This window comes from Netta rufina, assembly GCF_964035555.1.
Source record: "Netta rufina genome assembly, chromosome: 14".
NCBI classification, from domain to species: Eukaryota; Metazoa; Chordata; class Aves; order Anseriformes; family Anatidae; genus Netta; species Netta rufina.
The window spans coordinates 13,122,104-13,137,504 of NC_140137.1; the positions used below are offsets into that span (position 1 = coordinate 13,122,104).

The window sequence follows — 15,401 nt, forward strand, 5'->3', positions numbered from 1 at the left end:
AAAATGCTAGAAACGTGCCTCGCGATCAGTTACTCCAAATTTACTGATAAATTTGCAATAACATTTCAACAGTGGATTCCCCTTTTCAGGTGCATTCCCAGGCAGCTGAAGAGAAACTAGTATAAAAAATACTCTCAAACTAATGTTTCTGAAAGTCTCCTTAGTGGCCAGCACTTACATGCTTCACATGCAGAAAGAGCAGGTTCAGAGCCTGGAAAAATGAAAGCCAGACTAATTGAGCTAGGGTTTGCCACAGAGAAAGGCCTTAGCCAGATTTCTGCTATTATGTTACATTAGAAGAAAAGTTATGCTGTGGTGGTATAAAAGTCTGAGTGAGAAGTACATTTTCCAAACATCCAGTGTGGGATCAATTTTTTGGAACAATCCTCACGTTCTTCTATTAAAGACTAGGAACCTTTTAGCTTTGTAACTGATCCTATCCTTATCACAAGGAAAAAGGCAATCTTAGGAAAGATTAAAAAGTGTAGTTGATATGCAACGGGACAGTGTCCAACCCGTGCAATCCTACCTCTCATGCAAACCATCCTCCACCACTCAAAGGCAGGGAACACAAAAGCCTGTAAGAATACATCCTTTGTGTTTTCAGCTCAGCTCATTGTAATGCGTGTGGATTGCCTACAAATTTTAGTATTTAAAAAATCAGTTTATAAATCCATCATAAATATTAAACACCAGAGTACCCTGGCAAGTTGCCCTGAACACAAACTTCAAAAAATAATCTCCAAAAGAGATGTCATGGCCCTTGGGAGAACTGACACTGGCATGTCATCAGATGTTGTCTTATAAGGCTAAATTAAGCATCTGACCAGATTTTAATTTCTGTAAAAACTCATGCTAATTTAAATTGCTTTAGATTTAATTAAAAATGCTTTTGTATAGAGATAATAATGTAACTCTGTTAATTAGTATCAAGTGGCATCTAGAGGGCATATTTAAAAACTAATCTGGAGAATAAATAGAGCTAATTAACAGTCAGAATAATGCTTTATGATTGTCCTTTGTTTATAAATGCTATAATGTTCAATATGCTATTAAATGAAATTGGTAATTAATGTATATCAAAGTTATTTTTAATGCTCTTTTAACTAAAGAGTATTTCTTATGAACCATTTTTCACACGATCTGAACATGTTTCGGTTTTGACGGGAGGGAGGCGGAGGGAAGGGGAACCGCCGTATGACGAACCACATGCGAATTCAATTAGGACCAGCTCATTCATCTCCCATAATGCAGACCGTATGTGTTTATGAGCCCGCAGGGAACATCCAGTGAGGCACTGCTTTGCATCTACTCTGTCTTTACCAAAGCAGACCACTGAGCATGGCAAAGGCGAGCCCAGGGAAGGTTTGTGGGCTCAGCCTGGGCAGTTTGTGCCACACAGCACCCCTTAAGCAGCACCACAGTGCCACCCGGTTGGAAGAGTGGCAGCAGAGTCTGCCTTCAAAATCTAAACCTTGCAAAAGGAAACAAAGAGTTGCAGTCCAGAGGTGTGATAACTGCTCTGAGATTTATGGTAGCGTCTTTTCAAAGATCACGAGTTGCTCAAATGCTACAGGAGTGAGGACTGTAAAAGAAAGTAATGCTAAAAGTGAGGACGTGTTGCCATCCTATCCCTGGATGAGAGTGGAGGAGACAGCTGGGCAATTGCAGGCACTGACAAATGAGCTTGGAATAAAAAGGGCAAGCTAGATTTCGCAAAAGACTCAGTTTCTACATGACTTTTTACGGGCAAACACGAGCTCCTTCTGAGTCATCTGGACAGCTGCTGAGCTCCCGCTTGGCTTTGAGTGGGGCAGAGGGAACTTGTGCTTGTGTCTGGAAAAGCTTATGTAGATAATATCAGAGCTGACCATGGCCAAAGGGCTCAGAGAACTGCACTTGTGTTCAAACAGAAGTTCCTGTTGTCCTCCAGTCTCATCTATGATGACAGGTTTGATGGGATTCACTAAATCAAACACAATAATCGAAGTACTCCCAACTGTATCATGCAAGCAAAGAAGAGAAGATCAGCTCCGTCGTTCTGTGTCCTTTAGTGGTTAAAATTCAGAAATAACCCCTCCAAAAGGAATTAAAATAAAAAGCACTTTTATTTGATAATCTGCACCATCCATACAATGCAATTTTGGAATCCCCATCAAATGCAACATACATCCAACTTGTATCTGTTTGTTATCAATAATTCTGTATATTCCTCCTTTTTTAATGCCTTGCTAATGTTGAAAACTCCTTTAGCTACCCAAATCAGAGTCTATTTCTGAAAAAGAACAGCAACTCTTGTCTCACGTCAAAGCTTCAGCATTACTTTGTAGAACAAACTTTCAGAATCAACTTTGAAGAGCATACAAAGAAAAAAGTAATTATCGTTAACAAGATTAAAAGCTAGCCACAGGTCCAATAACTGCTGCTCTAACCTCTGTGAGATGACTTTCATGCCAGATTGCAGACACACACTTCCTTCTGTAACAAGTACGTGCTCGGCAATAACAAGAACAAGTTGAGATTATTTACATAGTGTAGATAGGTGTCAACAGACACATACCGGCAGCACCTGAGATCCCAAACACCAGAAAAATGATCAAAGGAATTTGTCTGTGTACTACAAGTTGGACTAGCCTCAAGTGCAGACAAAAACACTGGAAGAAATATGAACATATGGTGTAATACTTCCCAGCATGGCAAACAGCCATGGCAACCACTTTTGGAGATATAATTAGATCAGGGAAGCAAAGCTGGAGAAAAACAAAGCCAAGCATGAACTCTGAAAGCATTTCAGTTCAAGGTCATTGAAATATTCACCACGTAACATAATCTGTGATACCATTCTATCTTTTCTTTTCTGATAGCTCTGCAAAAGCTAAACAAACCCTAAGAAACACACAGTTGCAAAATAAAAATAAAGTGCACTACAGTGGCTAGCAATATTTTTGATGCTGTTTATTCTGGAGACTAAGACAAGGCAGAAATTCAAAATAACTATTAAAAATAATTGCTGGTTTCTCCAAAGCAGAAATCAAATAAGAAGCAATATTTTTGTAAGTACCTAACCTGAAAAGGAGCACTTGTAATTTGTAAGTAAAAGTTTGGTTTTGTTTTTCAAAGAATCAATTATATAAATCTCTCTCATTTTAAGTTTTCCAGGAAAACACTTAAAACAGTTGCTTTCTGAATTCATCTACCCTGCACAAAGACTATGATTACAGAGTTCTGAAGGGTGCAGTGTGAAGGGAGATTAGTAGAACATGGACTGTGACAAACACTCCCCAGCTCTGAAATACTGCACATATTTTGAATGGTCCTTTTCAAAGTTTTCTACTAAAAAAAAGACACTTGTAACTTTTTGAAGTTCAACATTTATCCAATAAAACTCATCTAATTTTTGTATACCCGATGACTAAACTGGTCCAGTATGTGCCAACAGTGACTTACAATTCAAAAGAGCCACCCTTGGCCTTTCTACAAACAGGAAACCATCTAGAGCAGTGCATAGGGTAACAAAAAATGTTAAGGGTTGGATATGAAATCTCATTTATGATCCTTAGACACGAGCTTGGCTTGAACTGGAGAGCAAAAGAATTCAAGTTCGTATGAGGTAATTTCACAGAACTCTCAAATGCATTTTAAAATTCTACAATTACCAGAACTTTATTTTCTCTACAAAAAAAAATATAAAAAAAATTAAAAAAATTAAACAATCCCAGTCTCAAACCCAAAGTATATCCCCACTTTCTATGATGAACTACCAATATAAAGCCTAGCAGGCAGGTCAGCTGGGGGGGCAGACCCAGCATAGGAAAGGAAGTGTTCAAGCTACCCTGTCTGTCTTGAAAGGAAGATGGGGATGGAGAGGCCACATCACGGGTAACGTGTGTTTCTCATCCCATGCATGGGACATTTAATCATACTCATAAGCATAGCTGGAGATGGCTCAGAGATGCTCAACATGGTCTCACATCTGGCTTAGGAAAGATTAATCTGTATAAATGCCAGCAAACTATTTGGAGAATGCATATGGGATCCTAGTTCATACCTACATTTTCACTGCAGGTCTCCCCCTTAGTGTTTGCTCTAGAATGAAGAAGGAACTGGTGAAAATTGGTGAAATTAAAAATACAAAGCTTGAGGTTTCCCTAAGTGCAGAGAGCGACTGCAGCAATGGAAGCATCCTTACAGTGATCCCACGCTGTCCCTCAACCTAAACTCTAGAGATAAAGTTGTTTAGTTTCCAAAGCTGGTTTTAAAGCTGCTCCAGATAAACCACTTACAGGGGAGTTTTTTTCTGCAGAGGAAATAACATGTTGTGCAAGTTAAGAAACTCCTCAGACAGAAACTCCTGACCATTATCTCCCCGGGGAAGATTCAAAGTGATAAAGACAGTGAAAGGCTTTGTATCCAAATGAAGCTTTCCACAAGCATGAAGGAAAGTCAGGCAAAACTATTCTAAAATTTGAAGAGGTACATATTAAAACAGCGATTTAGGAAGTAATCTTTTACCTAAAACTCTCAATCTCTCTGCTCCGACTACTACTTCATTGTCATCTGCAGAAAACAGCAATTTTCCAGAGAGGGTTTTCACCTCAAATTTTTGGCTGTGTGCTTCCACTGCTTGGGGACCTAGAGAGAAGAAGAGATTTAGCATAAGCTTTTAGTGAAAAAGTGTAAGAAAATCACACAGTAGCTTCATACATTTAATAACCCCATTTTCTGAGATTACCCTAACAGCTCTGCATGCACAACTTGCATCTGACACATCAAGCAGGGAGGTCTGTGCTTTTCAGAGGGTGACTTCTCCATAGAAAAGGGTACTGTTTTCTACCCAAATAACAACTTTTCTTTCTTTTTTTTTTTTTTTTTTTTTTTCTTCATGCTTATGCATGTCTTAAATTCACCATTAAGTTTGGCATAACTGGGAAATTTTTACAAAAAGACAGATCCACATGTGAAATAGCAATGAATGTAACCACGCTTTGAAGGCATTGGTACAGCTGTAAGAGGCATCAGGACTTCTGCTTCCTGACTATGTTTTCCTGGTGCTGAAGTGCAAATGATTCTTGGTTTCATGCCTGTTAAGTATGCCTGTATTAAAATGATACTGGTGTCACGCACCATCCAATTAAAAAAAAATAAAAAAATAAAAACAAAAAATAAAAACACCACAACAGCAACAACAACAAACACCACAGGAACAAGTGTTTTGCTTTAAAGCTGCAGTTTAAGAGCTTGATCCCACCTCCACAGGGAGGTAACTCCTGGGAAGGGCTGAGGATTTCCATCTTGGCCCTGCAGAAGGATGAGCCATGAAGGGAAGGGAACTGTACGCAGGCCCAGATGAACAGCAGGGTCTCTCACATTTCAGAAAGTTTTTAGATGAGTACATCTTAGCTCTTATTTTAATTCCACTGCTTCTCCTGCAGGCTGCTGTGCAGTGCAGTGCTGAAAAGCCTCTGGCAAAGCATTTTGTTGTGGAGCCTGATAAACATCAACTGCCCAAACAAGCAATTCTGTGCAGGTCTGCGGCCGAAAGGCTACAAAGAGCAGGCCCTTCTGTTACCTGACCTAGGCTAAGCTTCTTACAAATTGCTGTCTAACAACCCTGTGCAACCCAGTCCAAACCACAGCCTCCCTGGATCATGCACTGCACAGAGCTGTGACTGGGCTTTGCTGTACTTTGCCATCTTCCTGACTAGTCTCATTTCTCAAAAGCGAGTCGTTTCTTATAAGCAGTTTCTAACTCCATCTATACACAGTGTTTGCCTGCACAGGTCATCTGTATTAGCATCAGGGCACACACAGAGTCACGTGTGTGGTTTGGACTGCAGAAAGGTGAGATCCCTGTACATCTAATTCTGCAGCAAAACTTATATTAAAAAAAACAACTGCAGCCATTGTGAGAAAATTAAGTACTTTCAAGCTTTATGTTTGATTTGTGCCTCACTCATTAACTGCCTCCATACTCATCAGTGCAGCACACACAACACGGGATGACACCTTCAGTCCACTCATGAACCAAAACTGTTCCAAATGCAGAAATGAGCTCAGTGACCACAACATCACGCCAGGAGACGTCACTGACTACATCCTCCTGAGCTCTCATGAAATTAAGGCACTTAAGGGAACCAAATACCCTCTTGAAAATATATGCAGAACCGACAAACTAAACAAGTTCTTCAGAATGTGAGAATCTGAGAGCTTGGGGTTGAATTTATTTCCTTCCTCCAGGCAATTTTCATGCATGCCACTTAAATCATTGCTTACTGAAGCTGCATATTTAATTATTTAATACTGTGACTAGAGGCCAAAATGTTATTTAAGCAAACCAAACAACTTAGTCTCACATAGAAACAACATGTTTATGGATTACTGTTTCTGCCACAGAGCAATACTTCTCCCAGTCCCTAGATTAATCTCAATAAATAAATATCTATCCTATATCATATGTATGTATTATATATTAGTATTTTAGGCTCTTTCAACCCAAATTATATATGCATCCATTCAAAGGCTGCTGTGTGCTGGGGATTTATGAAACACCCATACACCCATCAAACACACTAATGCTTGGAAATATCAGTTTTCATCTGAAGAAGAGCATAAAGAGCTCTAAATTGCTGAGTGTCCGAACCCAGCCCCAGTCAACCAGCAGAGTTCCCAAGATCTTAGGCAAGTTAAAAGACTCTCAGGAAAATCCTGCCTGTTATGACAGAAATGTCAGCCTGCATATGTTCTTCTTGACCCTGAAGTCGTACAACTAACCTTTCTGCCTCTGGATTGGCTTTCAAATGAAAACGATGGTCTGCTTCGTTATCAGAAAGCACCAGCCAGCTGCCTCTCCAGCACAGCTTTCATGTCTCTAGCTTTGTTTCTACAAAGTAGAGCAAAGTTTTCATTTGTACTTCACAAGACACCTGGGCTCCCCTCCGGCGAGCTGTCGGAAGCCAGCGCAGCATCCCACAACACACCCTCTTTCATCTCGTCTTAACAACTCCACACAGCCTTTCCCCCTCCTTACCTGTTACAAGGCGAGTAAGGACTTTAGTCTTCTCGTTGAGGATGTTCACCGTCACATTTCTGGCAGACTGGAAGTACAGTGGGTTGCCCTGGAACGAGACCACGAGAGCACGCACGTGAGATGGGGGCAGGCAGCCCGAAACCAGCCTGCTCCAGGCACCTGGCTGCTGCTGGGCTGCCATCAATGACTGCAGAACTGGGGACGGGGTTGAAGTGCCAGGCTACCATGCTTGTACTCTTGTGTGTTGATTTGTGTGTGTCCCATCACTGCACAGTACTGATGTAACCCAGAATAGAATAAGCTTATCTGGAAGGGGCAGCAGATGAAGCCCAAAGCCAGGCAAATTTCCTTTCCTGCAACCTTGCACTCCTCCTCCAAGCATGCTGGTGCAAGGGGAGTTTTCTGAGACCTCTTATATTTATGTCAGCTCCTGATGCTGCATTAATTTTTATTGTCCAGGTTGAAACCATACTCCACACCTCTTTTTGGCTCAGAAAACATCTTAGAGACTAGCCTTGTTTTAGGGATGGTTAGCTTTAATGCCGGTGTAAACCAACCAACCTGTTATTTAGAACATGCAGATCATATAGGACCTGACCTAAGCGTCCTGAAGTTCAGGGTATTTTGGAAGGCTGATTACAGCAGTGCATTTCACAGTCAAATCTGCAATACTGCATACAGCTTGAGACGACTGTGATGGGTGATTGCGTATAAGTACTTCACGGACACGTGAGTGAGCTGTGCCCAGGGAGCTGTGAATGAGAAAACCTTATTAACATATTGAAACTACCTTTGATCCCAAAGCACTTATGAACCATCCAGCACTTACAACCACTACCATCCAGACTGGGAAGCCAGCACGTACTGCTTCATACCAGACCCATCTCATCAGGTCTGGAGATACACAAGACATGAAGCCTTCCCCACACCACACAGATTTCTTCCCATTTTTCATTTTTATGCTTTAAATATACCTCTGAAAAAGAAGCTAGAGCAGCTGTTAACACACAGGAGCCACACAGCTACCTGGCACCATCCGTCTCAGGTATTTCTCCCGCAGAGTGAAGCCAAAGAAAACCCACAGCGAAAACCATCTGGCTCCTTCTGTGTGGAAACGTGTCCAAGACACCTGGGAATTTGTGTTTTCTACAGGCAGCCCCAGTCCACACAGGTGGTTTTCTTAGGGGCCATTAGCCACCTAAGGCACAAACACAGGATGACCCCAACTTAAACCAGCCAAAAGTCTAACACGTGGGGTGGAAATTCACTGCTAGTACGTCTTCATAATGTCTAAAGCAAACAGCTGAATAAATTCTTTAATCAACTGAGCCGGAGCATTGGTAGAGAGGATACAACAGTAAGAAAAACAGCAAGGAGGTGAAAATTTGATGTTCATGCACTTCTTACATCAAGGTCTATTCCCACTGCTTCGAAGTATTTCCATTAGGAATGAACATTCAGGAGTGTATAGGTCAGGCATATTCTCTTGGCCTCCTGATTTTATAAGGAATATAATAAATATTTGTATAAATGCGATCTTTCTGGGTCATGGCAGAAGAACTACGTTGCCTGCATATAAAGCATAACAGGAGCACAGAAATGCACTCACTGGGGTCCTGTGATGGACCAGAGCTTCAAGAGGCACTTGTAGTGATGGGTGAAGAGTTCCCAGCAGCAGTGCTTGAAGAAAAAAAAAAAAAAAAAAAAAAAAAAACAACACATAAAAATACCACCCAAAACAACCCCACGTGTGAACAAATATTCACAATAATTACATTTGTGGCTTTAAGTATTTGTGCTGCATGTACCTAGGAGATCAGCCTTTCAGAAAAAAGGAAGGAAGAAATGGGATTTATTTGTTCAGTTATAGCTAGACCATTATGGCTTCATTCGGACTATTTGCAACTAAACTATAATGCAAAACTAAAAATAATAAAAAGAAAGAATTCTACATAACAACTTCCAGACCTCGGGCAAGTTTCAGAAGCTCTTGGTGTCTCTGTCTCTTCATACACTAAATAAGGACAAATCATCCTTTTAACCTCTGTGATATGTTTTACAGTATCTGAAACTGAAATATTATTAATAAGTTACAAGAGCAATAGAAATGACTGGTAATGATTTTGCTTTTTTTTTTTTTTTTATAATTAATTTTTGTGTTCTTTTCCCAAGCTCCTAGGAGTTAACGTTGATTACCATTTTATGGTTAATAGCATGGATAAAGGATTACCTTCACCTGAAGACCTTTCTCCTCTGGCATTAATTCACCGCAGCCCTAACCAGAGACCTAATTTGAACACCCTTAGGGATAGCAGCTTACTGCTACATTTTCATTTCACATGTACAGATGAAGGATATTTTTAAAGGCAGACAGCTACAACCCGCATGAACTATAGCTGCAGATGAGATTATAACCACTATAAAAACATGCGATATGTAGCACAGAAAGGTCACATTTTTGATTTGCACTATTTGACTTTTGTTTATGGAGTTATGTAAACACAGAGTGTATTGAAAAGGCCAAGAAACCTTCTAGTTCAAATTAAGGTAGGAAAAATCATTCAAGCCCCATGACTGGCTGGCTTTGAAGCTCTGTTACTGTTCTTCATAACAGGAGGTTCACTACAGAAGTAGTGCACGATGAGCCAAGTAACCGATATAAAAAGAGTTTCAGAAAAAGTTGCTCCAAAGAAGTCTTACAAGACAAGCTAAGAGCTGGCATCCACCTACGGAAGACTTAAAATACATAATCAGAACTTGAAACGCTTATCCTAGCACAGTCATCTCATTCACTGATTCAGAGCTCAGATTCATGCAGCCTTCAAAAAACTAGATTTCTCTAATGGAAGAGTTATGTTTTTATTGGTCTGCAGGGAAGGAACATTTCAAGAACTTAATGCAATGCCCGCTCTCATTTCCATAATTCTTCTTCCATTAGGTAATGAAAAAGAGCTAAAAAAAATTACTCTCTTCTGCTGAAAATTCTGCAGACTTTGTGTCCATCATCTTCTGTTTACAAAGGTAACAACACTGACATATTTTACACACTGAACATTTAAAAAACAGTCCCCTGTTGCAAGCTTAGTGATGATGCCAATTTCCTTCAATCACGTAGGAAAAAAACATGTTAAAATATTCTTAAAGAGGTTAGAAATTATAACTGAAAAGTGGAAACCTTTCAATTCTCCTAGCATTTCATGTTATCATGACACAAAATTAAGTATGCTGATGTGCTTGAGCAAATGGAAATCTAGATATCAACATGGCATCATCACCACGATAAAAATAATTACGTGCAGTAAAGTAATATCACCACAAACTTCATAGACCTAAAGTTAGAATATTAGCATGTAATAAAAAAACAAACAAACAAACAAGAATGGTTGTACTTATAAGACTGCAAGTATGAGACATACCATGTTTCTGAAGTACAATATGTAACAAACCAGTTTAGAATCTTTCCAGATAAATAATATCAAAGAAATTATACATATTTTATTCTGGGACATGATGCAAAGAAAACTGAAGTGAACTGAAAGCTGGATTTAGCATTCTTTTCGGTTCTGAAAGTAGAGAAAATAATCTTTTTCTGTTTGTCTACCAGTTTCTCTAAAAGAGGTTCTACCCCATTCTTCAGGAAAGCACATTTTAGATAAACTAAATCTGATATCTCTGATCACACAATAATCCAACATATTTCACTGCTTGCATGCTATCTGATGTGCTGAGAAATCTCTTTCTCTGTCATTTGTTCTTCTTCCCCTCAATCACAAATAGTACAGCAAGATTTCCCTGCACCTTTCCTTAGCACAGACACGGGCTTCTCTCAGCCAAGTGCTGGTACTGACACACTCTTTATGCCCAGAGTTGGTTGTTGAAACTTTAATCCCTTTACCATGGCCTTCCGTTAACTTCAGTGCTGCAGCAAGTTAGCAGAGTTGTAGTTCATGTCCATTTTAGCCACCCCATAGCACTGCACCGAGCTGCCTCCAATCTACCCTACTGTGTGACACTGCAAATGAAATCATCAGTCACTCCTTTCTGATGCTGTTTGACATTACTGTTTCTTTCCAGTGATCACTTTGTTCATTTGGCTGAAGAAATTGAACTAGAGACATGGATGGGAAAAGGACTTTTTTTTTTTTTTTCCCTTCTGCATGTTTTCCCATTTGCTTCTGGCTTATCTCAAGCATTTTCCTTGCAGAATGCTGACAGAGGATTCCACCTGCTGTTCCATTTCTGGGGAAAATGTGAGGCTGGGATCTTTTAGGGACTCTCTAGGTTGGTTATCCATCTCCACCCCATGGCAAATCTATTATTCACCTCTGCAGAAAATCCTACATAGTAAACACATCATTCTGCCCATTAGTCCAGCCCTTCATTAGCAGACCCAACAATAATGCAAACATTTGCAGGCAGAAGTCACCCCAGCTATTCAATATATTAAGATGTTGGACATACGCTGCAGAATAAAGGATCTGTAAAGTGCAAATTTACGTCAAAATAGTGTAGCTTGTTTTCCCACTAAGCAGTGAGGTATTCAGTAAAACACAGAAGACTGCAAAAGGTATCGACAGCTTGTTTGCTAGGCTAAACACATGGCAAAACAAGCCCTAACAGCTCACTAGGTGTTTTGTTGGCTCTCTGTGGAAGAGATGCTAAAAACTCATAGATCAAAGACCAAACCAGAAAAAGTACTTTGACTGACAACCCAAATTTGCAGCTGAAGCAATCTCAGCCAGTGCTGTCTTTAAGAAAAGTCAATACTTTAACAGATGTCTTTAGATTGTTTTAGGGAACTATTAAAAGCAGGTGCAAATCTTTCTAAATTTTCACAGGCAATTTTAAAATAATGCATCACAGTCCATGCCTCTGTATTTTGGACAGTTAAAAGCAATAGCTTTGATTTGATCTTATGGATTCAAAGAGTCTTCAAGTTAAGTGCACATGAAGCTTGTGGAAATAATGAAAATGGTGGATTTCCTTCAGGCTTGAAAATAGTAATGGGAAAAATTAAAACATTAAAGTTTAACCCAGCCTGGCAAAGAACAGTCTGGAGAAGCCACTCAGAGCACCATTTTCCTGCTCATCTACACGTCTCACTGACATACAAAAGAAAACCTAGTGCTCTGTACACAGCTGGACTGTTAGAGGGCAAAAGCTTGATTTCTGGAGAGCAACCTGACAGCCCACTACGAGAGCAAAAGCACTTCTTCACCTGGCCGACAGCCACGGACAGCTCATTCACTTCCCTGCACCCTTGAGTGCAGCTCTAAAGAGCTGCTGATGGATAGGAAGCATTTGTGGGGGGTTATATCAAATACATTCCCTTCACGAAGCCCAAGCAGTCTTACTGTTACACCTACGTGCAATAACTGCACTAACAGCGATGGTACCTGCCCTTTGCATTGTGTCTCCAATGGTGGAGACAACTCACAGACACACACAGGTGGAGGAGATCGAGTCCTGAGGAGAAAAATCCCCTGTTGCTGATGTTGCAGGTAAGAAGAAGCTGCCACGCAGCTGTGTCTTGCAGGCAGGCAGTGAAACTACTTGCAAACAACCCCCTGTGCACAGAGCCCTGGACCAGCAGCAATTTAAACTCTTTCCAGACAGCACAGCTCTAATCGACCAGATCAGTGTCGTGCAGTGGTGCCACAGACAGCTGCTTTTCCCCCCAAGAGGCTTGTTATTTTAAGATACTCTATAAATATTTGTATAATGCTTAAACTCTTCCCTTAAAAGATCATTGGGAAATCCTGACAGCAGTTTCTTGTGAAGACTGGGAAGAGGAAGTGGACTGGGTATAACCCATAGTTTGCATGGGCTGAGTACACAAAAATGTACATATATGGTTTTTATGCAAACTTACAGTGCTTCACCCAGAATTCACCTTCAATCAGATACGGGCACATTTGCCTGTGAATAACACAATCCTACCTCGCTGTCTGCTGCGGCTCTACTGCTTTGTTATTGGTTTGGGGACAGATAGCAACATGCTGCTAGAAATCTCCCGTTCTTGGTTCATTCCAAATCTCATTTCCCGGATATTTGGGGTATGAGGTAACTTTTCACGGTTTTGTCTGTTTTGGAGTAGCAAGTAGTCACTGCCTGTAAATGGAGACAAAAAGCAATCATTTCAGGGTGCAAGACAACCTTCACCAAGAATGGGAAACTTTTCTAATGAAAACTCACAAAAATATCACCTCTGCTGATTTTCTAATGCACCCAGACCCAAGCAGCACAGGCTGTCCGTGGCACAGCCCTGCGTGCAAGGTCGTATTTGCAGTTGTCAGGCGCATCCTGAGACCTACCAGCAAAGGTGGCTTTTTAATCCTCACTCTGTCCCTTCTGGTCAGTTGACACAGACAAGCTTCCATTAGCATCACTGATCCGGTGTTGTGAGTTCTGATGTAACTTGCTCATCCTTCAAAGGGAAGCACCAATAAAGCTCTCACTACACAACACTAAATGCAGAGTTTCCTACCCACAGAAAAGTCCAGAGCATGCTGCGAGCACAGACTCAAACAAAACAGTCCTGGACCTGATCCCTAGCATACACTGGAGAGTGTTTGGTGATTGAGAAGCTCAGGGCTGTCCTCATAAAACAGAGAGTAGTGAGGAAATAATCAGGTTGAAAAAAACCCTCAGAATTCAGAACAGATGCTGCAGATCAAGCAACTGGCACCACTGTGAATCACAGCAAACCTCACCAGAACATTGTACAGACATCGCACACCTCCTGAAAAACGAACAGACAGAACGCTGGGCAGCATCTATCGTTGGCTGTGAAGAAGACAAATTTGGGAGTATTCAGCTTGGAACTCCTAAGATCCTGCTTGGAAGCAGCCTAGCTTTCATCTGCATCACGAGAAACCATGGACTTCAGGCCAAACTTGCAAGCCAGCCATCACTGTTTCCATTTAAGTTGCCATACAAAAGAAAAACCAATAGATCTTCCTTCTGTTTCTGATATAGCTCCCCACAACAAGAACAGGATTTTGCCCAGAAGCCTTCTGGCACAAAAATTTAAGTCAGTAGCTAAATCCCTAGGTGTTAGATTGAAAACATCTTTTAATATTATTCGAACATGCTTTTTGTTGTTTAATCACCGAGTCTTTTCTGATCTTAACTTTGTCCTTCAAATGGTTGGATATAATGTTCATGTAACTAAATCCCTTTTTCAGTAAAACTTCTGATTTGACAGTGTAAGCTTTTCACAGCAGAATGAAAACAAACTGTGAATGGAATTGATAACAAACAGATTAAAATGAAAGCTACAAAATGCCCCAGTACATGCTATATTTATGTCTAAAGATGATTACTTTCAGGAAGGAAGCAATAGGTCGAGTGCAGAGGTAACAAAATGCAGTCCATATCCATTTCTTCCTAGAAACAAACTCTTTTCACAATTGTAATGCACCCAAGTCATGTAACCTGGATCAGTGACAGAGCTGATAGAGCCCTGACCTGCAACTGGCACTCAAAGACATAAATCTAGAAAGTCGTGAGGTGACTCAATGCGTTGGATTCTAACCTCTGACATTTTATTAAGTACTTAAATACTTAAAAACAAAACACTCAAGTCCCTTCTATGCAAACAACGTGCAGTCATGTTTGCAGAAAGATATCTGTTATTGTACTGTGCAGCTCTGAAAAGTTATGTAAAAATACTATTCTCATCCAACATATTTTCACAGCATATATAATACACAATGGATAATACACATGTTGGAGTTTTATGTCCAACACTACAAGTCCCCCTCCCCCCCTTTTTATGGCATTTCTTGGAATTCATTTTAAAACAATAGAAACATAAGATAAATTTCCCACTGATATATTAAAGCAATTACATCTCTGACTCTCCTTTTAAAGTGCAAAGAAAGCAGGTCTGTGATGGGAGATCTAAATGGCTGGATTCTGGTTTTGGATGGCTACCCAAGGGGTTTTGTATCCTTCAAAGTGATTTATTTTTGGCAATCTAGGGATTTCTCTCTTTAAAAGAATTCCAGTAATAATCTCACAAACACAGCACTTAGTGAGCACGGCTGCTTCTTCAAGATGCCTAATCAGCTGCTTTGCAGCTGAGATTCTTCTGAAAATTAAATTACACCATGTCTGCTGACATTAAAAACAACACTGAAAAAAATCTCTGAAACATTACATATGCCTTGACTTCTTTGCCATTATTTTCCTTTTTTTTTTTTTTTTTCCATTGGCTTATAATACAAAGAAAAACACAGATGACATGATGAAACCAATAGACATACACATGAAAATTAAATGCAACTGTGCATGTTAGAATTCTATTCAGTGCCCATGGGGGTAGAAAATCTGGATTTGTAACATTTGAAGGCTGCTGCACATCCACAAA

General features: G+C 40.2%; 1 protein-coding gene across 3 annotated transcripts in view; it reads right to left on the reverse strand.

The window, feature by feature from the left end:
* The window catches only part of SGCD (sarcoglycan delta), a 345,029-nt gene that overhangs the window by 52,488 nt on the left and 277,140 nt on the right, over nt 1–15,401 (reverse strand). For all 3 annotated transcript variants that reach the window (XM_084295349.1, XM_084295350.1, XM_084295351.1), the window contains exons 5-6: nt 7,028–7,115; nt 4,513–4,632 (exon numbers count right to left, since the gene is read on the reverse strand). In XM_084295349.1, coding sequence (XP_084151475.1) covers nt 4,513–4,632; nt 7,028–7,115 — 208 coding nt within the window. The remainder of the gene's footprint in view (nt 1–4,512; nt 4,633–7,027; nt 7,116–15,401) is intronic.